This window comes from Micrasema longulum, unplaced genomic scaffold, assembly GCF_059751315.1.
Source record: "Micrasema longulum isolate JH-2025_06_02 unplaced genomic scaffold, ASM5975131v1 h1tg000133l, whole genome shotgun sequence".
Taxonomy (NCBI): domain Eukaryota; kingdom Metazoa; phylum Arthropoda; class Insecta; order Trichoptera; family Brachycentridae; genus Micrasema; species Micrasema longulum.
The window spans coordinates 989,606-1,016,725 of record NW_028277339.1 but is presented as its reverse complement, the minus strand read 5'-3'; the positions used below and the strand labels follow the sequence as shown (position 1 = coordinate 1,016,725).

The following is a 27,120-nucleotide window of genomic DNA, read 5'->3' as shown; positions in this document are numbered from 1 at the left end:
TCGAGGCCACTGCTACATCTGCCGTAATGTTACTGAGGCGGTGGCAAAACTTTGCGTCCTCCAATAGACTCTCTTCACTGCTTCAAAAGACAATCACCGAGTTTATGTCTTGTAACAAGAAGTATGTATGTAGTACAGAATACAATTTTAAACTAATGTTTTAGCCTAAGATCTTACATTGTTTTGCTAGCTAGTTACATTGTACTGTACGTAATGTGCTGTTAAACCTAAGTATTAAATAAAAAAGTGTACTTTATCAATAAATATTTAATTTGTTTTTTAATTAATTTATTTTCACCCCTTTAAGCATTAATTTATTAAGAAATGCGTATTTTGGTCACATAAAAAAAACTAATTGTTTCGTTCCGGGGCATGTTCGGATTAACCAGACGTTCGGATTAGCGGGACTCTACTGTACTTGGCCAATCACAAACACGTGGGATGACGAAATAACCGAACGAACCAATTATCGTTGGGTAAATTATATAATACTTGTGAGTATGACAACAATCAGTAGTCATGTATGTCAATTTTTTTTTTACCAAGCTAATAAACAATATTATTTACATAAAAGGTAATGAAGTGACCAAAACTTACTAGCAAATGAAATACAATATTTTGATATATTAAAATAAAATAAAATCACTTTGTTTTTATGTACGACTTATATATTTTTTAATAATTTGTGGTTGTCAAATTGGTTCAAACTTTTGTCAAATTATAAAAAAAAATATAAGTGGTACATAAAAACAAAGTGATTTTATTTTATTTTAATATATTAAAAAAGTAAGTGCTTCAAACATCAAATATACAATATTTTATTTCATTATTACAGTACAGACGAAACATTTAACATTTTACATAAAATGTTATTTTTAAATATTAATAATTTGAATTTTTAATATGGGAAATGTAAATGTTGTGTCAACGACAATCAAGTCTTTATTAGTTTGTTTTACTATTAAAATAAATATTACGTACATTCTATTTGAAACTAAAATATCCAGAATTTTGAATTGACAAAAATATGACTAACATTTCGTAGTTTATTGTGAACCACAGATATTTAATGCAGACAAAAAAATGGTATCTTCTTTTTAAATTAAATCAGCATAATTCATTACATGCAAGCGATGATACAGAATGAGATTTACTGCTGAAACTCATGGAACTTGCTAGTAGAAGTGCATCATAATAAAGTGCAACGTAAAACACAGAGTGTTTGTTTTCGTCATATTGAAGGTTTATCGATGATTAATAATTTCTCCGGGCAGTATCAAGGCCGGGAGTGATAATACTGTTCCGTGGGGCCACGGCCGTTGCTTGTACACACACAGATACATTCACACCCACACACACAAACACGTCGGCCAAGTCTAGTCTCCGACACTCCAATCTTATAAAAAGGCACAACAAGTTTTGCTGCGAACCCTGTTACTCAAAGATATCGGAGTGGTCAGTTGCTGGGGAATTTGCCCAGTGAAAATTCCACGACTTGACACCGAACGATACTCGAGCGCGAACTGTGTAATATTATACCTATAAACTCCAAGGAAAATAGCCGCGATTTCGAACAATTATCACTTCATTTATAAATAGCTCGAGAGCGCTGATTCCGGCGAAGTGTTTTTAATCGACCACAATGGCTCATTCCAGGTTTGTCTGGCTGTTTGTTGCCCTGTTTTTGAGTATCGCGGTCGTTTCCATCAGCAGCAAGCCGACGAATCTTCTAGATGTGCTGTTCGGAGGGTACGGGGGTGAGAAGAGGCACAGGAACCGGGGGGGAGGGCACTCAGGGGGACCGAGAGCCTCCGGAGGGAGGTCGTACAAGGAAATATGCAGAACTATCAATCCGAATCCTTACGCTTTTCCCGGTAAATCTCCCTACCCCGCTGGACCCATCTGTCCGTACTAAAGAAATAAAAAAAACTATCGTGACATGTGCGACGAGCATCGGATGATGTGCAGTAAATGTTCCTGTGGTAAACAAAAAGTGAACTGTAGATTAAGTTACCAATAGATAAAATACTTTATAATTTAGGTTAAAGCGTAGCAATGTGTTATTTTAAGTATTATAAGAAAATGTTGCCAAATATGTAATTAAAAAGTGTTCTGTTTACCGAATTGGTGGATAACTTAAATGATTAAATTAAAAAACACACATTTTTAGTTCTGGTTTATTTTCGTGAGTTGTTTCGCCTTAAAAGGGCATTATCTAAATGTTTGATGAACAATGTTATGTGATATTAAATTTCACCATCATCATTCCCTTTCCACACCTAATCTTGCATAGGGCACTGCATTGGTACACCAATCGCAGCGTATCCTGATCATTTTTTGTTCCATGAAGGTAAGATGATCAGTCTTATAATCCAGGGACTAAGAATATTCCGGTGTACAAACACCCGTTTCAATAAATATTTATTTATTTTACACTCAATATACAATTTAAATACATATTAGGGCGGGCATATTGCCTTAAGGCAATTTCTTCCTACCTACCGAAACAGTTCAGTTTGAGAAATTGCATGTAAATGGATATATTTTATGAAAAAAATTTTTTTTTTTTTACAATATACATAAGAGGTAAAACAGAGTATTAAAAAAATAAAGGATAAAAACATAGCAATGAAATACAATTAATAGTAAAAATAGTAAACAAAAAAATCCCACACATGCATGGCCTGTGTATTGTATATTAATCATGTTCATGTTCAATGTTCATGAATTCATGTATTGAATCTTAACATTTTATATAAAATTTAAAACAAAGATTAACAAAATAAAAAAATAACACTATACTACGAAGAGATGAGAGGGGATGGGAAGGAAAGAAGAAGGATAAAGGAACAACTTAAATATTCAGATAGTGACATTTCAATATTGACTTAAATGTAAACAAAGAAGGGGCGTCTCTAACATTAGTGGGTAGATTATTCCACAATCGAGCAGCTACTACTGTGAAAGAGGAGGCAAGAAAATTAGAGCGACGAAAGGGTATTAAAAGGGTTCTCTCGTTGCTAGAACGAAGAGGTAGTCCGTGTTGTGATAGAGGTTGGAAGAGCTCTCTCAGATAAACATGCGAAGTGAGATATTGTGAAGAAGTGATAGAATGTGAATGTTTCTTCTATGCCTGATACTGAGCCAGTGTAGTTGCGTGCGATATTTGGTTATTTATTTTACAGAAACAAATAGTCGACAATGATATAATGACATTAAAAAAATACGGTTTAAAGACAGACCAGCGACGTTTCTAAATATTTTTTTTACATATTAAATTGTGGGACAACCAAAGGGTGTGTTTATGTGTATTTGTATGAGAGTAAGCGTAGAAGTGTGTTTGTGTGTATTTGTGTGGGATTAAGTGTTCAGGTGTGTGTAAGTGTGCGCATCATTCAATAGCAAGTGGGATCGTGTCGCAGCCAGAATATATGTGGTCGAATTTGCGAAGATATAACGTATGCAAACATTCTGCAATCGTTCTAACTTATCAAGTAATTCAGAATATTTCATTCCAACCATGTCGGGAATCGAACCCGAGACCTCTCGCATGCTAGGCAAACGCGCTGACTACATCACGAGGCCGACAAAAGACCATTTAAATTGAATGTCGGCTTGATAATAAAAGCGAATGGTTTCATAATTCCACTTTCCGCACCCAGTGGTGCATAGGGCACCGCATTGGTAAACCAAATGCAGCGTGTTCCGATCATCTTATTTTTTCAAAGGTAAGGTTATCAGTCTTACGCTTCAGGTGCCATTTCAAGAACAGCCTTTTTAATAAATATTTTATGTCCACTTTGGCAAAAATCGAACCCAGAACCTCAAGAATACTACAACTACTATACAACGAGGCGGACTTATCTTTACTCGATTTCCTTATTTAAGATTTCTGTCTGAGAGCAGCCATCGAGTCAAAAACACCCGTCCAAGGTTCTGGTTCTATTACAGACGCATAACTGTATTTTTTATACACCTGGAAACAGAAAATAATGTTTTATTTTACTAATACTGGCGATATGAAATAAGAATAAAAAAAAGCATTCACCATTCTGCCCATGTTTTAATATCCACATTTCCTCAACTCTTCCATCTGTTGACTTTTGTGAAGTAAAGGAGCTGAAACCTTTATCATGTGGGTGAGATTCATCCGGCTGAACCAATTCACCTACTGGGCAACGCCTGAAAACAATTTTAAATTTTTATATTTCTCCCTTTTTCAGTAAGTTAATTTAACAATGTTTTGAGTATGTCTAAATGCTTGCAGACTGGCTGGATTCCTCCCTAGGAAGTTATTCATATTTAAATTTGTTGCAAACATGGGCAGAATGGTGAATGTTACACAGTGTGTGAAGTGGCCACTCAAACCAGCCAATGACAGGTCATATGCCTTGTAAATGCCTATACTTCCATTATCCCTTTTCAAAAATGTTTTCCGTCACTGCTGCAACAAATTAAAAAAAAAATAGAATTTAAAAAGGCAATATTTAAATTTGTATACAAATAACGTAAAATTTTTCATAACTATACAAAATGTGGTTTGTGTGTCTAGTCATAAAATATGTTGTAACCTCTTAAAAAATAAATATCTATACAGAGTGTTATTTAAACCCTGTCACATCTGAAACTACTATGTTCAGTATTGGAAAGAAGACATATTGGCATATTTAAAAAATATTTAAAACGCAGAATTAAAAAAAAATATATATTAAAAAAACAAATGGTTGCTTGAAGGGAGGGGGGCATGGCCATGTGGTCGACGGTGTATCAGACTTCCCCCTCCCCTCCCCTCGCTTCTCCCTTGCATAAGTAAGCAACCATTTGTTTTTTTCAATATTTTATTTTGTATATTTTGTTCGTTCTAAAAATTTATTTTAATGTGCCAATATGTCTTCTGGCTCATACTGATCATCGTGGTTTCAGATGTGGCAGGGTTTAACGAACACCTGTATAAATGACGCATTGTGAAATAAATTTTAGTTAGAAACATTATTTTTATACTTATGTATTATTAACTATGTTGAAATACGTCTATTAAAAACTAGTAATGTATCTATGGATAAACATGACCCACTAACCGATCAATCTGGTGGATTTACTTAACTAACAAGTTTAGTATCATTTACGGAAATGGCAACGTTTAGCTTCCAATATAAACAAGTATTTAACTAAACCGAATAGAAAATACATTACTTTTATTAGAAATACATAATATTTATAGTATACGAACATCGAATACTTGATAATGTATAAAATGGCATTATAAAACACTTGTAATGACGAAGTCCAGTGGTTTTTTTACTATTTATATTTGTTGATAGATTATCAAATTATGTAAAAAAATCGTTAGTACGATTTGTGAACGTTTTGATAAAAAAAAAATATTACTCCGCGCGAGACGTTCCTAGTTCTCTTCGGTGAGTAGTCCCGATTGGTGGTTTGGCTTCCTGACACTCGGAGCTCAATCAAAACACTCTATCATTGGTTGATGAAGAAGAACTTGTGACGTTATTTGAAGTAGATACATTTTAGAAAAACGTCGCCGTAGAACTAAATGCTCTATTTTTTTCCGCGTGTGAGAAAACATCGGCGGCCGGTCGGCCCCGTGGTGTAATGGTCAGCGCGTTTGCTTACCATGCAAGGGGTCTCCGGTTTGATTCCCGTCATGGTTGTTATGGAATATTTATTTAAAAGGGTGTTTTTTTACTAGAATATTTGATAGTCCCTGGACAGGTACCTGAGCGTAAAACTGATTATCTTATCTTCATGTAAAAAAAATAAAAAAGATACGCTGCAATTGGTGTACCAATGCAGTGCTCTATGCACCAGTAGGTGCGGAAAGCGAATGATGATGATAATAAAGAAATATATATTTTTATTTAATTTCCCATAGCCTTGAACTTCTTAGCCTCAAATATTACCGACTGCAAAAAAAATTAAAAAAATCTATCCTATTTTTAATCGTATAATCAGCAAAAAATATATGTATTTGAAGGGTTTCAATTGGTATTATTGCGGATTTTTTTTCAGTTCCTCCGTTTCTCTCGAACACCCCATCGAAACTTAATGTTGAACAGGGTATTGCTACGTCACAGCTTTATCTTGTAGATGAAAGTTGTCAGGCGGGCGATTACAATGGAAAGTTAACAGTGTTATTTTCAGTCTACAAAGTAAATTCGAGCTTTCTGTAGGAAAATGTACGCATATATTTTTACGCTTTTTATATTTAAAACGTGTTTGATTACAGATTACCGACGGAAGATAAGAAAGACAATTTTTATTTATTTATTTATTAAGGAAATCATACAGTCTTTATATAAAACAAGGTACAAAAGAACAATTAAAAAAAGTGAGACCAATTACAGATTTCACACAAATTTATTATGAATGCAGGAAGAGAGGGGAAAATAATTAAATTCTAAAAAAGTAAAAATATGAATATTAAATAAAAAGTACACAAAAGGAGAAGACATTGTATAGCTCCAACTCTACTTTCCTCCCTCTCTCTCTGCTTCCATGAACATTTAAATTTCTTTGTAAAAATTCACAACCAACAATAATTTATTAGATGCATATGAATAAGTATAAATTAAGAGTTGAAATCAAAAGTTAAAATTAAAAGATAAAATTAAAAGTCAAATTAAAAGTTAAAAGTCAAGCAGGAGATAAATTTAAAAGGTCTTTAACAGATCTGATAAAAATATGGTATTTACAATGTAATTGTCGATGTCACTAAAACTGTCATTATGGGTAATCTGTATTCTTCGAAGAGTGCTATTTTTCAAATAGTTAGTCATTGAGTTAGGAATGTCGAAGAGTACAGATTGACAGATGGACTTGATATGAAATGCCTCTAACAATTTCTGGGCTATCAATTAGGTTATTAACAATTTTTTACATGAATATACACTTATTCGTACAGAAAATTCGATAAATGTTGATTAATTTGGGTATAATAATAACGATATTCGAGAGCGCAAATCACCGTAAAACAAACTGATTGTACAATTGTTTATTTCGCACGGTAAGTCCAAAAATTTCACAAACCTTGTTTGTTACGAGGGTTATGCATTTGTTTGGTAAGAAAATTCCCATGTCAGTTAAATTCAAGCTAACACAATAAATATTTTGTAATACTCGAATACTTTCAGGTAACTTTTACTCACCCAATTTTTTAATTACTTTAAATGTTTACGTATTTGAAGATCTATTTTTAACCATCGAAAAGGAGGTATTTTATAACAACGTAGTGCAATTTGTTAAGAAGCTGTCGTTAGAAAGTGTAAAATTGAAATTATTTCTGACAATGCAGAGGAAACGTGAGTTAATGCGCTCGCAAAATATCTTTACATTCTGAACATTATTTTAGTGCTGCGGTAAAGATAGAACGGAATATTATATACTTTAGAACGTGACTGTAATTTACTAGCAGGAATGTGTATTTGGTATTTAGCATAGGAAATTAATAATTCTAACTGCAAACAGCGAAAACTGCGAAATATTAATATACCTATAAATAATATGTACATTGTTACCATACAATCACAATTGACCGAACGAAAAAGCAATGATTCAGAGAGCAGATTTTGCTCAATAATTTAGATAGCTAAATTGTATTACATATCTATTACATATCTGTTAAAAATAAAATGTCAAAAATAAAATATAAAAAATACGGAATAATTTAAAAAAATATATTTATAGATGACAACCATGAAGTTTCGCATAAATAAATTGTCTATGTTGTTATGAATGTATGTATGTGTATGCGCATGAGTGTATGTACGTGTGTGTGTATGTACATGTGTATATATGTGTATATTTATATATATGTGTGTATATATGTGTATGTCTGTATGTATATGAATCAAAATGTGTATCCGAATAAGTTTATATTTTGTTTGTCTGTGCTCTATATTCATTTGTTAACTATTATAATATATTAGAATGTAATTGCCTAGCTTGAAACGGGGTATGTACTCTTGTTAGCTGGGCAAAGTGAACATGGAATTGTATTTTGATAAAGAGTGTGAATAAATAAATAAAAAAAAATAACTTCATTTATTACTTAGAATCTTCAAAAAATCAATTGAAATTTGAAAATTATTATACCGCTTTTCCAACATTTTCTTTTTAGAGAAGCATACACATATACATCATTTGATGCCTTTTATAATTCATAAATTATTATGTTTACGATATTTGAATAAGCAGGCTTTTTAAAGATATTTAACTCTTTATGCCAAACGCCTCCATCCTTTCCGCCTTCTACATCCTGATAGTCAGTTCAAATACTACAGCTCTGGTGTTCCGCAGGGTTCCTATTTAGGCCCCATTTTATTTTCTCTCTATTTTAATGATATAAATCAGTGCTTTAAATTTTCCAATTTCTACTTTTCGTTGATGATGCAGAAATCTTTGCTAATGTCCACGATATATCGCACTGTGTAAATACCCAAGAAGATCTTGATCGTCTATTTGATTACTGTAATAAAAATCAATTGACATTTACTAAGAGTAAAAAAAAAATACGCACAATTATACGATCAAAGATAATTCAATATCACGGTGTAGTGAGACTTATTGTTATGTTATTTTTTTAAGTAGATTGCTGTTTGCGTCTCACATAAATTCTATTGTTGAAAAAGCTTACCAAATGCTGGGCTTCATTTTAAGAATTTCCAAACCCTTTAAAAACCAAACACATTGAAAACTTTATACAACACTTTTGTACGCTGTAACTTGGAGTTTGCTTCCGTTGTGTGGAGCCCACAATACATAACAAACATAGAAAAGATTGAAAATGTTCAACGAAAATTTTTAAAATACCTAGATTATAAAAACAATAAAACGCTTTGCACTTACAGCCAATCTGCTAAACAAAATGGATTTTTTACCCGTGAAAATAAACGTACTAAATCTAAATTATGCTATTTATATACATTATGAAATAATAAAGTAGACTATTTTAACCTACTCTCCAAAATTAATCTTAATGTCCCCCCTTTCGCGTGACAAGAAATAAGTATTTATTCCATCTGCCAGTTTCTAGCACTAACTATGCACAACAATCTTTCCTCTATTGTTCTTACTCTAACTGTAATGCTTTTTTTTCAACTATTAATATTTAACACGCCCCTTAATTTATTTAAAAAAAAAAATAGGACTGATTCTTTCTGGCTGCGATACGATCCCACTTGCTATTTAATGATGCTCACACTTACATACACCTGAACACTTACTCCCACATACACACAAACACACCTATACACTTACTCACATACAAATACACATAAACACACCCTTTTGTTGTACTACAATTTAATATGTATGATTTATATTTAGAAATTTTGCTGGTCTGTCCTTAAACCGTATCTTTTTTGTGTTATTATATCATTGTCGACTGTTTGTTTCTGTAAAATAAATAAATAAATAAACCATCATACGCCGGAAAAAAATGTACGTCTTTATTCTACAATTCACCAAAAAATATGGCTAAACCATAAAAACCATGACTTTTGCGGTTATAATATTTTGGTATTAGAATGGAATATTTCTAAATTGATTGTAAATGAACAATAATGCTTAGTTTTATTCAAAAATCTTATGGCGAATAGTGTAAATATGTCAACCATGTACACGACATCGAGCCATAATCGGCAGAACAACCTAAGCGACAAATAGTGAATTGTGCAGGAGAAGGTTTTTAATGTTTTTGTTCCATAAATACATATTGTAATAATTCGGTGAGTGGGATTTATAATGGTTGGTTACTGCCAATACTAAAATGACAGCCAAATTGTTTAAATACCTTTCGCTTTGAAGATAGTGGCGGTAACGCTACACTGTTGTCGGTTACGTTGTTTTGCTTAGCTTAAAAAAAATATGTCAATAAGTTTGAACGCTAAAAGCCACATATTTTATATTTTTTACGAGTGGAATGATGTGTAGTATATATAGAATATATATATAGAAAATTAACATATTACAACAGAGATGAAGAACATTTCAGAGAAGGTAATATAGAAGTCTAGGCATCTACAGGGCTTATGACCTGTCAATGGCTGGTTTAAGTGGCCACTTTACACACTGTGTAACATTCACCATTCTGCCCTTATTTGAATATCTATATTCCTTCAATTCTTAGAAAACTATAATTGGCCAATAATTTTGGTTTATTAGTAACTATTGTTTTTTTTGTTTTCTTTTAATAAATAATAATCCTTATGTTTTTAGCAATTGTGAAGGGGGCAATAAGGAACATTTTTCCTTAAAAAATAGCGATTCGCCAAAAGTGTCGCTTACGTTGTTCCGTCGATTATGGCTCTATATATTTATGTTTTTTACATGTATACACAAGATGAATCACCGGGTATTTAACCAAATACACGACTTTTATAATATATTTCCATTATCAGAGGATCTCTTTACTATAAAGGTAAAAACTTAAATAATACTTAAATTTATGTAAGTGAAGTAAAAGGTAAAAGCGCAAAACTTTAATGGCTTATAATTTAAATGATTAGTTATGATGTAAAGTTTGAAAAAATAAACGACATTGGTCTTGAGATAACATTTTCCTTTTAAATAAGACCACTTACTATAATTATTAGTGACATTATGTTTCAATCGACGCTGGTAGCGAATTTTATACCTCGCACATAAACGGTTTAATTACAGAATGTATCTATAAATAATAAATACCGGTAGAGTACTCTGACCCATAAATCGTCTTGATGCTGTTAATCAATTTTATCGTGCAATATAATGTACATTATTTGGGTTCTTTATAAACTTGCCTACCGACTAGGCCTGAAGATTTAACAAGTAATAAAAAAACATTGGGTTCGGGTTAAATAATGAATTTCTTTGATGGAAAAACAAAAATGAATAATCAAATGGTGGTCAATATGATCATATTCGTTGTTTTCGATTGGCGAGTCAATGACAAACACAATAATAATTGAATGCATGTAAATATTTTCATTTGGCATACTTGTTAATAATTAAACAATTAATAGTATCTAAATGAATATACATACACAATGAAATGTAGGAATAATTCCTATTGGGATTTGTTATTCTGAACACCTTCAAATATGTAAACGATTATGTATGTATATATTATTTAGGCGTATACAACAAAGAAAATAAGTTGTAAATCTGGTGACGAATCTACTGAATACATCGAATCGCCACGTGCATAAAATAACATTTTATTCGTTAGCGTTGATTCACAATATAAGAAAAACATGTTGGTTTTTACAATTCCATTCAAAATCCAATTTGCTTATAGTTTTTTGTTGGCAACTACATATAATATAATCTGATTGAGATTTATATTTGTAAATATTTAAAAATAAACTTTTTTATACACAAAAAACAGCATCCTACCATTTTTTTTTGTTTAATATGGCTTTGTGTATAAACCCTGGTAGATCGATGAATAAAACATTAATGCTCCTAACTTCTTTTTTACATATTTGATTGAAAATTGTAATAATTACGAACACGCGCAGCGCAAAGATCTACATTTCGCTGAAAACCGCACGTAAATCGGTTAAGCCGTTTAGGAGGAGTTCAGTAACATTAAACGTACAGAAGAATTACATATATAAAGATACAACATTTTGTTTCATAATGGAAATATTATAACCTGACTACAATATGTTCTTATACCACTGATTTTCTAAAATTGAATGATTTGGGTAGGTAGAAAGAAATTTCCTTAAGGCAATATGCCCATCCTTATGCACATTTAAATATGCACACTGTATTTTTTAAATTTAAATTTTTATTTTTTATTTAACTTTTTGTACACAATGTTATTTGTACATTGGCGGGCTTATTGCCATATGGCAATTTCTTCCAACCAATCAATAAAATAAAAGTTTTATTTTTATAATTCAAGTTACAGAATATATTCAATAGAAAAAAAAGATTAAAAAGCTAAAAGTATATAAAAATAGAAATAAACGTATTTGTTTATAAATTACCTTAAATCAAAACTATTACTCCACGGGAAAAAGGAAAAAACAGGAAAGAGGAAAAAGGAAAGGAGGAGAGATTAAGGAAGAGAAAGGAAATGTTTTTTCAGACGTGATTTAAATAGAGATAATGTAGTAACATCTTTGACACTATATGAGTTAGAGAAAAAAGAGGAATTGTGGATGGGTATTAAGATAGTGCCTTGAGAATTAGAACGAAGAGGTAAACCATGAACTGATAAGCGTTGAAATTTTTCACGCAGGTATATAGGAGCGTTAGGACAATGAAGTACATTGAACAGAAGTGAGAGGGAGTGATAGTCTCTCCGCTGTCTAATTTTGAGCCATTTCAGTTGCCTACGATAATCAGAAATATTTGTATAAGTTTTTAAATAAATAAGAGTGAACCAATGTGTGAACTTAAATATTTCATACCATCCACCAACGGGTGCAACGGCTAGGAAGGACATTTGCAAATTTGTTGTACATTTGCTGTCATGAAGATTAATATTTAAATAAGATTTCTGTTATCCTTTAATTGTTATGCTGAAAGCAATACGTTGAGTCTAATTCAAATTGAATGTCAAGCTGTTTATTTTTGACTATGTTATTTCTTCCAAACAACGTCCCATATGCCACTTTAAGGATAAGAGTAGTTTGCACAAATGGCTAAAAGTGTTCATTAAATAGCAAAAGTAAGTTCAATAGCAGTAAACCCTAAAAGTAAACCCAAGGTTTTTTGACAAATACGAGTAGTTCAAAATATGCGGAAAGAATAAATGTGATAATAAGGTCTGCAGTTCAAAGTAACCAATTAAATCAAATTTTCACGACAACCCTGCCAAAAATTAAACCCAGGACCTTAAGAATGGTGGCGAACGCGTCCTGAGGAAGCTCAGCCCTACGGGAAATTGGATATAAAAATGTATCCTTACGCGCGGTTAAAAGTAGAACATTAAATTTTACAGTGACGTTTCTTAAAGATGTATGAAAAAAAAAATAAACGAACTACTTTGAACGATGTCACAAGTTCTTGAAAATCAACCAATGATAAGATAATTGTGATAGATTTCCGGTTTACGGTTGACCAATCAGCAAAACTCATTGAGAAGGATGAGAACTGGAAATGTCACACATTGAGTAATTTAAAAAATCATTGCGCTGATAATAAATACGATTAAAAAAAATCCAAACTTCCTCAACGAGGTGAACTTTTTTCCACTCGATTTCCTTATTCAGGACTTATACCTGAGAGGAGCCATTGAATCGGAAACTCTCGTCCAGGGTTCTGGTTCTATTTCACACACTGTATTCTTTATCCGCCTGGACACAGAGATAGTAATTATTAAGTTTTGTGACTAAAACATACTAACCGTTTAAACCATAATATCTCTGTTTACGCAGACGTTTATTGAGAAATTCACAGTGCAACCATAAATGGCTACATATTTTTTACGAGTTTGCGTGCATTTATAGCTTATTCGTAATAAGTTTTCTCGATGGAACCTGCATATTTATGTTCGCTTTTTCACCACGATTTCAATACTTAAAAGTTTTATTTTATGTCTTCCAGAAACAGCGTATTAATTGATGTCGTAAAAATAATATTGGGACAAATTTAATTAAAAGGATATACAATAAGGCCTCGACAAACCGGGCAAACAAAAAACAGAACCTTGGCGGATAATCACGGCGCAGTATGGAAAATGGTAGAAACACGGCATATCATAAGTGGTTCTTACCAATGTTGCTACTGACACATTTCAATGTATTTTTTAAATAGTTTAAGGGTCAACTATAAAATAATGTTCGAATTTTAAATGAAATAAATATAATACGTTTTTTTTTTAATGCCACAAATTGTTTTTTTTTTTACGAATACGATTTTAAATCTGTTCACTTCATCACTTTAAAAGTTATTTTTTTATGTAACTTTGGAGAAATAGATATAAACTATTATATATTTATTAAAAAAATAAATAATAATAAGCGGTTCCTTTTTTCTTTTTAATTCAATACATATCTACTTTTACACACCTAGTGAATGTTATCACTGTGACTTCAAAAAAGAGACTAACTCTTGTGCTTGGAGAGTGACTTACACTGTTGTAGTTGTTTATTGTTTATTGTTTATTATAAGAGTTTATATAATTTTAAATACGAGTACATGAGAAAAAAATAAAAACATAGAATATATTTTTAAAAAAAAACACAAAACAACAATATATTCATACTAATTAAAATTTAATGTAGTTTTTACACGTGTTTTTTTTTCAAAAATTTCTTTAGATTTACTTTAAATTTATTTATTGATATATTATTTTTAATAGTTTTTAGTTCACTGGGAAAATTATTATATTTTTTTACACCTTTGAAGACAAAGCTATTTTGATCATGACTTGTGTAGAATTAAGGAATTTTAATATTATGCTGGTAGCTGAGTGACTTATTCATTTCAAATTCTTTTCTTTTTTATATATTTGTATAATATAATTTATTTTATAAAGAGTGTCTACTGTAAGAACCTTTAATATTTTAAATAGACTTTCCGTATTGAATGTTGAGGGTTTCTTTAGAATTACTTTAATAATTAATCTTTGTACTATTTTAAGAGGGTTTAATATATTGGCGTATGCACCACCCCACCCTACCTACATATCTGAAAAGATCATTATTTAAACATTTTAAACAACTAAAACATTTTTTAAAAATCTTTATAAATATATACATTAAAATAATTATACTTACAATAAAATAATATTTAAAAAAAAAGTTCATCGAGACTTTTGACAGTCACCGAGGTCTTTCCATGCTTTACATTAAATGTTGTTTTGTAGTCTAGGTATTCATAAAAAATCTAGGACAGCGGTGCCCGTATCTTAACGGCCGTAGTGAATGGTGGTGCGGTGGACAGTCGTCGAAACGGTGACTAGAAAGTGGTTTTTTGGGAAAATGGTATTGATAACTCCGTTGAAAAATAAAACCACTGTCTAGTCACCGTTACGACGGCTGTCCACCGCATCACCGTTCACCGCGGCCGTTAAGACACGGGCACCGCTGTCCTAGGAAACCCTAGCTTTAGATAGACAAGTTAGCTCAATTCGTGTCATCATAACACTATAGCAAAACAAGGAATAAGGAAGCTACTTTTCGTCGTTTATTTATGTAACACATGCGTCATTATATTCACACGCGCGTTCGTGATTATTATTAATATGTATGGTTGTAGTTTTCCAGTAATTTAATATTCCTCAAAGCACATTGCCGTGCGTATGATAGGCGAATACCAATACTGGCCAACAGAGAGGAACTAAGTGGCAGAACATTATATATTTTAGACTGCTTTCAAATCGACTTACTCCTTTTCACACCAGTTTTTAAAACATTTATCTGTACGATACCTTTAAGGGAATATGCGATTCCAAACAATTTTAATGAATAGCTAATTGAATACTGTTTTTCTGTCACTCTCTAGCAAATGCCTCTCCGATACTGCGAAAGTATCAAAAAGATAACTGCACGTCGCGTCGGCGTCAATCGACAAAATTGAAGTTTAAAGTCCTTAAAATATAGCTTGATTAGAATGACAGCTGTCGAAATAATTTCATTAGTGATGGGAAATTACTGATCACTGATCAAATCGATTTTATCAGTCATCATGAAACTCTATTTCCGAAAATTGATATAAAAAACGCAAAACTATGTTATAGTATGTTTAACACAATTATTCACAAAAAATGGGACAATTATACTTTTTTCATGAAGAACATCAAATGAATTATTTTTTTATTCAATCAATTTACATTGATCAATTTGTCCCATCTATAACGTTTTTGCAAAATGATGTAACCTTGTAAGAACGTCGTTAATAATTTGGTTTATTTTCGTTTTTTTTTAGTTTTAAAGCTGATTTTAAATATTAATGTTGATTTATGTTTCAAGCATTGTATTAAAAAAATAAATTAACAGGCCACATACAAATTATTTTTCGTGTGTCAATATAAATAACTCCTTTGACGGTACTACAAAGTTATGTCGTCACTTTTTCTGACAACTGTCATTCTAATCATGTTACATTTTAAGGACTATGGTTGTTTCGTTTTTCGCTCTCCAAAATTAAACCAATTTGGTTATTATTTTTAAGAAAGAGTATCAAAATGAAATTTTCTATATCGGTAGCTTTCCCGTTTTCCAAAACTATTTATCATATTTATACACCGTACGACCGAAGATGGCAGATAAAACTAGGCGCATTTTTGGGATTTCGGAAAGTCCTAGCTCCTATAAGTAACAAATTTATCAACAAAGCAAAACGATTGAGACACGCCAATAGTAAAATAGTGAGAAAAAAAAATATTTTTTTTTGTTTTTTCATATTTATATATTTATTTCGTTAATATTTTTGGTTACTTATGTGTATTTTTCCATATTAATGTTCAATATATCGTCGTTGCACATCAAATATGGGCCATGTGACTCGGAGCATATTCTGAGAAAATCATCAAAATGCGACTTTTTGGCATAAAGTAATTAGTACTTTAAATAAATATATTACTTTATTGAAAAAACTGTATTTTTTCTATTTCGTCCATACACAGAAGTGTTATTTTCGGTTTAGTTTTTTTTTTAAATCGTTTTTATCGATTTTCTCAGAATGTGCTTCGAGTCACATGGCTCATATTTGATGTGCAACGACGATATGTTAAAGGCAATTTATGCCGTTTATGTAAAAATAAATAAATATTGCTCTAGTGCCATAATCCAGGGAGAAAATACGGGAAAATAGTATAGTTGCTTAAAGGAAATTTTATTATAATTATTTATTATAATAAATTTCCTTTCATTTATAAGATCTAACCATCCTGTGTAGAGACCCTAAGTTAGTAAGGGAATGAATATTAATTTTTTTCCACAACATAATTAAGTGAAAATGTTTTTGCTGGATTTCACTTTATTTAGTATTTTTCGTTGAACTTGCTGTGAACTGTTTCTTCTAAATAGTAGTTCTTTCCCAATAATAATTAGTAGCGTTTACAATTGGAAAAACACTCTTAATTGAGGTTTTCTCTCAAATGTCCTGAATGTCCGGCCCAGGCAGACAGCGTCACACTGATTGGGTAAACCTGATGATGGTCACAGGAGATTCACGGCGCGTGTCATATTACCTTGGCTCAACTTTACTCAAATGGGTCTCTCTGCCAAGTTCAAAGCCTTTCTGACACCAAATGTATTCTAAGTGCGTCTTACGAATATTTTATGCCTGAATTAATCCCAGATCATTTTTCATAGTAAAGATGAAAACTAAACTTATTTATTTATTAATGCATATATTTCACATTAGACAAAATAGCACAAAAAACATAATGGCAAAATTTGCTTGTACTAGGAGTAGGCTCAATAAATGAAGAGTTCTGCAAGCCAAAAATATTCGTTTACCTAAAGTTGCAATCGGTTCAAATTTAAGAAACATGGATGTTCAAATATAGGCAGAATGGTGAATGTTACGCAGAGTGTAAAGTGGCTACTTGAACCAGTCAATGACAGTTCACGAGCCCTGTAAATGTCTTGATTTCCTTATTCCATTCTGTAAAAGGTTCTTCATCTCTGTTGTAATTTGTTAATATTTCGAGAGTTGAATCCAGTGTTTTTCTACAAAGATTAGAAAAAATAGTAAAATTATGTATTTTTTTAAGCATGTCGAAAATGACTACTTATTGTGCACATATTGGTTTGGAGAGAATGACATTTGTGCGCGTTCAGTATAATTTAAAAAAACAGCCCTTCCATGAAGTAACCATTTTGAAAATTTAAACTTTCTAAAACTTGTCATTTTTAGGATACCTACTACTCAGTAAGGAAGTTCAGTGCTACGGGAAATTGGATATATCTTTTTTTTCTTACACGCGGTAAAAAATTAAGCATTCTGACAAAGTTAAACGAACACTTCAGAGCGACTCACGTTTCTTACTTTTAATTTATTTATATTTCCTTAGTTCATTTATATTTTCAATTTATGTATTTGATATATTTAATTACATATTTTTTAAGGCACGAGAAAATATTGTACGGCGAAGTTACATGAAAATGTATGAAAAAATAACAAAACTTATTTGCAAAAAAAAAACTGCTTCACACGACGTCACTAGTAGTGTTGAAACAGATTTCCGGTTTACTGGATGATAATTCATTAATCAGCTGAACTCACCGAAGAGAACTTGTGACACGTCACACGCGGAGTAATTTCGAAATTTTAAAACTTTACAAAATCATAGCACTGATATTCTGTTATATACACAAATATATATATTTTTTAATTGGCTTAGTTTGATAGTCTATTAACAAATAATAAAAAAACTAAACTTTTTCATTAATAAAACTTGTTGATGAATTAAAGTGACATCTGTTGGTACAAAAAATAACTTCGTTTTCTTAGTCTAACCATAAAGGTTTACTTAAATATTATACGTAGATGGCATTAGTACGACATTGATTTAAAATTTATTAAAATATACAAAAAATGTATGTCTCAATCAAATAAAAAGATCAGGGAATAATTTAATTTATAAATATTTATATACTTTTACTCTCTGTGTCCGGGCGGATGAAATATACAGTTTACACAAAAAAAAAAACTTAACAATACGGAACGCTTTTTCTATGCAAAATAGTGAAATTCTCGTAGCATCTCTGTAGCCATGTGCATTATAACAAAAAGGTACAAATACATAACATAATTTAATACCAGTATAAAATAAAATAAAACAAAGAAATTGATTTTCTTATTAAAAGTAGGTATTGTCACTTAATAAAAAAAACAAAAATAACTATATTTTTAGTGCCCCAGAATAAAATAATATAAGTAAATACACGTCTTCATCATGTCATATTAATGACAAAAATATTTAATTTTGATAAAATAAACTTAAAATGTCTCTCTTCCCATTCTTTTCTATATTTTGGGAATAAATTTTCTTTATCACAAGTTACTTACTTTTTTACTTTAGCTTTTGACAGCTCGTCGGGAAGCTCCATAAATAAATGCTAGTAATATGTTGATATCAACAATATTTTGAGTTTGTCAAAATTTTGGTAGACAAGGACTGGATTCAACTCCCTGGGGAGCTGTTAACATTAACATATTACAACAGAGATGAAGAACATTTTAGAGAAGGTAATATAGAAGTCTAGGCATCTACAGGGCTTATGACCTGTCAATGGCTGGTTTAAGTGGCCACTTTACACACTGTGTAACATTCACCATTCTGCCCACATTTGAACATCTATATTCCTTCAATTCTTTCATCTGTTGATGTCTACAAAAATTTGGGCAAACTCTAAATATTTTTGATAAATCCACCTGGTCCGTGAAGAAGTATAGAAATTGAAAAAATAACATTTTTAGGCGTTGCCTAGTAAGTAGGTGAAATAATTCAATTAGATGAATCTCACCCGCATAAATAAAGGTTTCAGCTCCTTAACTTCACAAACATCAACAGATGAAAGAATTGAAGGAAAATAGATGTTTAAATATGGGCAGAATGGTGAATGTTACACAGTGTGTAAAGTGGCCACTTAAACCAGCTATTTACAGGTCATAAGCCCTGTAGATGCCTAGATTTCTATATTACCTTCTCTAAAATGTTCTTCATCTCAGTTGTAATATGTAAATATGTTGATATGTTCTACTCGGGAACTCTGGTGTTTAACGACAAGTATTTATTGGAATTTATTTGGTTCCTCTATCTCTCGTTTATCTACGGTTGCCGAACATTTATGATTTTTACGAAGTTTGTTATGGATATAAAATACGACGCTTTAAATGTCGCTAGAAAAGTCGCTAGAATTCATTTGTCGCTAAAAAAAGGAAAAAGTAGTTTTCAATGTCAAAATATATGTAATGTAATGTCAAAATATGTGTAACATTCACCATTTTGCCTATGTTTGAACATCCATATTTCTTCAATTCTTCCATTTGTTGATTTAAGTGAAGTTAAAGAGCTGAAACCTTTTTTGTTGTGAAAAGATTCATCTGACTGAATTATTTCACATACTAGGCAACGCCTGAAAACAATTTTTCAATTTCCGAACTTCTTGGACCAGTTGGTTTCATTACAATATTTGAGTTTGTCCAAATGTTTGTAGACAAAAGACTGGATTTCACCCCCTCGGGAGTCATTAAGATTAACAAATTACAACAGGGATGAAGAATACCTTAAATCAGGGAATATGGACTCCCGAGGGGGTGAAATTTAGTCTTTTGTCTACAAACATTTGGACAAACTCAAATATTGTAGTTTAACTTAATTTAAATTAGAAAAAACGAAAAAAAATTCACCGACAAAAATAATAATTTAGGGCTAAAAAGACTTCGTAATTAAATACAGTGAAGAATGTTCGCGATTCTGTTCGTCAAAAATCCTGAATCTTCGTATTTCTGTCTAGCACGTGGAGCGATTTCGTTCCTTTCCTTTTTCGGTGTCAAGATGTCATATTTCATAATTTATTTTCAGTCATTTAAGAGTCGGTCGAAGACAATTAGTTTTGGAAAACCATTTCTCGGGTATGTATTTTTGAGAAATCGCTGTTAATGAAATTATTTTTAACTGAAAGGGTGCTTAAGGATGCGATGACTGGATAATTTAGTCGAATTTCCCAAACACAATATACAGCGAGCTAATTAGAAAAAAATCAGTCCTTAAAAAGTACCGTCACTCGGAACAGTTTTAAAAGCTAAAACGAATCTTTTGGTTTAGAGCAAATTATGCGGAAAAGAGTTTTTAATTATTCTCGGCATTCGCTCCTAATTATCTTCATCAAACCCCTATCCGCACAAAATGGTGCATAGGGCCCTGTGTTATTAAATAAATGCAGCTTATCTCAATCATCTGTTGCAGGAAGGTAAGGTTATCAGTCTTATGCTCTGGTGCCAGATCGAAGACAACGAAATACTTACTTCAGAGTAAACCATCTTGTCACAGCTTGCCCACCACATACCGCATACCGCATCTGAGGACATAAGTCTCCTTGGTGGTGCCCACATACACGGAAAATTTAATTGTTGTCGAACGAGAAAAGCTGGCCGGAAGAGCTCTCTGTAATCTGGTAGCCTTAGCATCTTTGTGCTGAAAGAAAGTAATGCTGAGAGAAAAGACGGAAGTGAATTCTTCACTGACTGGGATTAAATTGATTGGACATGATCAATTCGCCGAAATGATAAGAAAACTTTTTTTAAGTTTTGAAATTCTTTTTGAAATCCAACGGGACTTATAACAGGGCCACGGATAGTAGCGATAAGCTCCATTCGGTAATCATAGAGAAGGGGAAAGGGACAAGACCACAGGATGTGTGGATCATCTTGTCACAGTTGAAAACAAATCTTTCATGCCGGCCTCCTTGAGTTGAACCCGGGACCTCAAGCATGTTGGCGAATGTGCAAACCACTACACTACGGGCAGAATTTTCTTCACTCAATTTCCCTTTTCAGGATTTTTACCAGAGAGAACCTATCAAGTCGCAAACACATGTCCAGGATTTGGATTTTATTACACACATTTCGCTTCTAATAGCATTGTATTATTTAAATGATTTTTTGTATTGGATGTTCCGATGGGAGGGTCTGGTGTCTTGCAGGGTATCCGCTGGCACAGCGCGGGTTTAAACTGTGTAACTCGGTTATAAGCTTAGACTATACCCTGTCTGCGTAATCTATAAGTGTGAAAGCACTACAATTAATGATATGAATAATACACGTATAAAACATGTTATCATCAAAATGAGCATCAAAAGTAAAACGAAATGATAATGGCTATAATACATCATTCGAAATATTTATTTCTGCTCTACAAGTTAGTGTGTTTGGTTTTACATTTCTCTTTCCTCTATCGTTCTTGCTCTAACTATAATGTTTTTTTTTCATTTATTGATATATTTAACAAGCCCCTTAATTTATTCAAAAATAAATTAAAACTCATTCTTTCTGGCTGCGATACGATCCCACATGCTATTTAATGATGCTCACGCTTACACACATCCGACCACTTACTCCCACACAAATACACACAAACACACTTCTACACTTACTCTCATACGAATACACATAAAAACACACATATGTATGATTTTTCTTTAAAAAACATCGCTTGTCTGTCTTTAAAAACGTATCTTTTTAATGTTTTTATATCATTAGCGACGGTTTGTTTCTGTAAAATAAATAAACAAACAAATAAATGTATTATTTTATTTGATTACAAGCCTTCAAATAGAATGCCAAGTAGACGGGATTGAGCATTTTCGACACCTCTTTCTTTCCGCCTTCAATAGAGCTACTAAAGCTGCTCGCGATATTTGCGCAGTGTGCCGGCTGATGATCAGTCGTAAGCTTCAGGTGCCAAGTCCAGGGACTATGAAATATTCTGGTATAAGTTACAAACACAAAAAAACAATCCTATAAAGGAATGACCTGTGTGATGATATACATTTTATTATTAATTTAAATAAAGGCTACTGGAAGAATACAATAGATATCAAAGAGTTAGGAAATGAGTGCTGATATTAGAAAACAATATTTTTGACATTTTCAAGCGACAAAAATCATAATTTTCTCCTAAAAATGAGAAAATTATGACACTAGTATATTCTATTCATTAAAAAAATAAACTATTTAAATCTTTTTTTGTATCCATAATTTCATCAATAATTTAAATCGAAACATATTCAAATAATTCATCTTTATCCTATTGTCTATATGAAATGCATTGAACAGTTTGCAGGTATGAAAAATGAGTGTCTTTGCCCGAGTCTGGACTTACAACAAGGGATTTCAAGTAAACTATTCAATCTTTGACTAGATCTCTTAAATTTTTAGGAAATAAATGCTGGCGCATAAAAACATATTTTAGACATTGCTGTCAATAGATTTCAAAAGTTTAGAAGGCAGAGAGTGTAGAACGTCTTTGAATACAGATCTCGCTTCTGCTATGTTTGAACGCCTTCTCATACACGCGCGACGATTATACCATCTTTGAGTGTTTGTTGGATTTGATTATGTCATGTCTTTCTCGGCTTTTCTCAGTTTCTGCATCCATTGACATTCGCATCGCAAATATTTTTAGCTGATCTTTCTCTGTCCATTTTCTCTACGTGTCGAAACCAAAGCAAAACTCTTTTCTTGATTTTGTCGATAACATTTATGATCTCGACATTTATGCATCTAATATATTTCTACATCATTAAAGTTTTCATTTTGACAGGTGCCGTGGCGCGGTTGGTTAGACGGCCAACTGTGAAACTGGCGTCGCGGGTTCGATTCCCGCCAGTTGAAAGAAAAAAAAATCAAAGAAAGATTTTTTTTCAATTGGTCTGGGTGTTGTAGTGTATTTTTCATTACCTCCTTCCATATTCCCTCTATCCCACCTACTGACAAGCCTCAAAATTATTTAAAAAAAATAAAATGTTACTGTATTTCTTTAATATGATAGGCTCGAAGCCGTGGCTGAGATGTTTAAATAGTCTTTCCATACCCAGTGAACTTACATCCCTGATGCATAAATTCCTCTACCCTGATGCAAGAATAGAACTTACAGTAGACCGATGTAAACAGTCTGTGCTTTCTTCTGTACTGCTTGTTTTGCTTGTCAAAGTCGACGTGATATGACGTGACGTTATTTGCTCCCTCCACTGATCAATCCCTTTCCTATGGGGACGACTATTTAGCTCGGATTTGTATGGAGTGTTATCTCTATATATTATATCTCAATGTTATAAGTAGGCAAATAAATGATAGTTCCGCATGATCAAAGTTTTCATGGGAACATGTTACTGTATCCCGATTCCATGGCTAAGATGGTTAAATATGTACAGAATTTTGCAATTTAAACTTTTAATGGCGATCGGTCGCAGAAACTACTAAATAAATGACATATTTTACCCTCGCAAATCTAAAGTTTATCAATTATAATCCGTTCAAGATACTCAATATGAATGTTTACTTTTCTACGCCATTATAACTTCCTATTTAGGAAGTTTCTCTTCGCGTCGTATAAATCAGGGTTAGGGAACTTTCGGTTAAAAACTGCATTAAAAAAAAAAGTATTCAGTTTGAATGTGGTCAACCAATTAAGTACAAAACAGTATTTTTCGATATTATTCCTGGCCGATTACCTATCTTACTAACTTTTCCTAACTTTACCTTGATCCATTCTTTTGGCACCTACCTTTACATTAAGATCAAAAACAGAAGATTTGGAACAAAATCTCAACTACATAGGAATTCTCGGAATAATTGCGGTGGAAAGTTGTTGTCAAAATAAAATATTTAAAAAAATAATTATTCTTTTTTTCCCATTAATATAATAATAATAATCTTTATTGGGCATTAAGGAAAAATCGCATTTACATATTAATAATAATGTTAATACAATGCGTACTTACGTTAAAAAATATTTATATACGAGTATTATCCCTAAGATGTTGTCTGTATATTTCCCATTTTATTTTTATATAAATACAAGTATACATTTATTTAACAGTTGGTTAATGGTTAAAACAGGAAATTCAGAAAACAGTAAACTTGATTGATAACGATGGGGTTTTTTATAGATTATTCTGATTATGGCTTTTTGTGATTTACTGAAGGGATCTAGGTTTGATTTCACTGCAGCGCCCCAACCAATTATGCCATAAAAGAATGTGGACTGGCATAGAGCGTTATAAACTGGCATTATAAACAAAGATTAATAATAAAAATAGTGTGACCTCACTGGGGTTACCTCGTACGGACGACACTTATTTAAACTTATTTAAACTACCAGGCAAAGCTAAACAAAAGACTCAGACAAACTTTTCAAAAGATATAAAAAATATTATTTTGAACAACAGAGTATGAATAAAAATTTTTTACATTAATTTTGTAAAATGAATGTAATAATCCGTAAGGGTTTATAAATAAATTTTCAAATAAACGAAGAAGACTTAATATCAGACAGCTTTAAACACTTTTTATTTATGTTTATATTAAATTTATGTACACCTATATTATTTATATTATAAAACGCACAATAAAAGAACAAGAACATAACATAAACTATACATTTATGGAGCAGTTGGTTATTGGTTTGAGCGAATGAGACAAACCATTTTACTTCTACCTAGCTCCACTATCCATTTTATAGCCTGTTTGAACATTTTCTCATTTCTTATTGTTTTGATAGACAGTGGAAGTAGGTAAGTAGTCATAGTGAAGATTATTAAATCATTGAAGAACAATGCATCCCCGTTGAATTAAAGGTAGTTTAACTCCCGTTGGGTTAGCGATTTACATTTGCGTGGATATTACCCGAATGAATCGTTGATCTGTGTTATTTTTTGCGGGGTGAGAAAAGATGCGTTTGCGCGATGATGGCCGATGCGGAAAAAACAGTATGCGCCCAAACAAACCACAGCAAACAAAAATCCGACCGATCAGGGACACGAATACGGATGGTAAATTTCAAAGTCCTTCTGGGTATTGTTTCATTTTTTGGCAAACACAGCACTTTCACTATAATTATGCGGGGAATATATCGAGGAATGTGGTGGCGCGGTGGTCAGAAAATGTAAAGGTGTGCGGATGCTGGCAGATGACTAAAAGGCGAGTGAATGCGGGCAGATAAATTATGATGCATGCGGTTTTTGATAAAACAATTTATACAGAGCATGCGGTTGTGGGCAGACGAACTTGATGACAAAAAAAAACAAAATTGTTAATGTTGAAGCCTCACCTGTCTATTAAAACCTTCCGTCATCGTCTCTAAAGACCTACTAATCATAAAGTAAAGGCCACACAAATAATAATTATTGCAACTGTTCTAAAAATTAATTGAAGTTTCTTTTAATTATTACGTAGGTAAACACATTTACCTAATACACGTAGCACTCAAGGATGCGTACAATCCTTGCCTGTTACGGTTTAACTTTCCGTCAGCAACTTTACAAGCACACTTGTAGACTCTAGGATGAAGAATGAAGCTTGTTGCTCTCCCACAAGCTTTCCCAAAACCTATTTCAATTGCATTCCACAAAAATAATACTGACATTTTAGTGCTAAACAAAATATTTCTGAGACCTTGTAAAACTAATATAAGATTTCACTTCCTCAATAATTACAATATAAGTGACATTCTAGGAAAAAGAAAACAATAAAATAAACTATGATCTTAATATCTTAAGTATGTATGGGACAAATGCCCAGTTTTTTGACATATTATATAAAAAATACAAGGGTACACAGTATACAGAGTACAATAAATATCTCAATTTCAGTAGAAAACATTTAAAAGGGCATAAAACAATAATTTACGATATCCGACACCTTTAAAAGAAATAAACATGTTAGGTGGCAGAACAATAACATCCAAAATTACAAATCAGTATTTAAAATTAACCAATAAAGCATTATTTTAACCCGCCAAATCTTTAGAACAATGTTGCTAGTGATTTGAATGCGTTCTTTACAAAACGTATTATTTAATAAACGAAATATTGATAAATTTAGTTTTGGCCCGAACAGATATTTAAAAAAAATGTTTTCATAGCAACCGTAGCCCGTAGACATGGCCATAGCGACGAGGAGAATAAATAAATATTAGAAACTGGGAAATGCTCGCGCTTATATGCATATAAATTGTGTATGTATATAAAGTGTTAAATAAATTATTGAACATTTTTTTAAGCTGCCAATAGGTAGCGGGTCAAAGTTGACCCGCGGACCGTAGTTTGCCGACCCCCGGTAAAACCAGCGTACAATATTATAAAAATACAGTAGCAAGACTGATATTCCGAATGCGCATTATTTTGAAAGGGATTCGAGACATCTGCATTGAATTTTAAAACAGATTTCCAAAAAAACATGTCTGAGCAAAATATTGCAATAATAAAAAAATGTAATAAATATAACTAATTATTATGTCCAATTTTTAAAAGTATGCTTTTAGTTGACTTGAAGATTCCGTCAAAGTGTATACATTTTTTTGTACGTAAGGTTTTTATAAAAATTAAAACATGTAAATTAGGGTGGGCCGATAATATTTTTTCCGAATTTTGAAATGAAAGGGGTCTAAAAAGTTGCCTTTTGGATTACTTGGAATGCGAAAAATTT

General features: G+C 32.0%; 1 protein-coding gene and 1 long non-coding RNA gene across 2 annotated transcripts; one reads left to right on the top strand and one right to left on the bottom strand.

Annotated features, from left to right (window-relative positions):
• The first annotated feature begins 1,383 nt into the window (after positions 1–1,383).
• On the top strand, positions 1,384–2,169 carry LOC148284280 (uncharacterized). The gene has a single exon (XM_088241992.1). The coding sequence runs from the start codon at positions 1,643–1,645 to the stop codon at positions 1,913–1,915; it is 273 nt and encodes a 90-aa protein (XP_088098118.1). The 5' UTR covers positions 1,384–1,642; the 3' UTR covers positions 1,916–2,169.
• A 15,128-nt stretch (positions 2,170–17,297) lies between these two features.
• On the bottom strand, positions 17,298–18,268 carry LOC148284279 (uncharacterized). The gene is made up of 2 exons (XR_015825200.1): positions 18,193–18,268; positions 17,298–17,636 (listed from the first exon to the last, which is right to left on the bottom strand). It is a non-coding gene; the product is annotated as an uncharacterized LOC148284279 (long non-coding RNA).
• Positions 18,269–27,120: the final 8,852 nt, after the last annotated feature.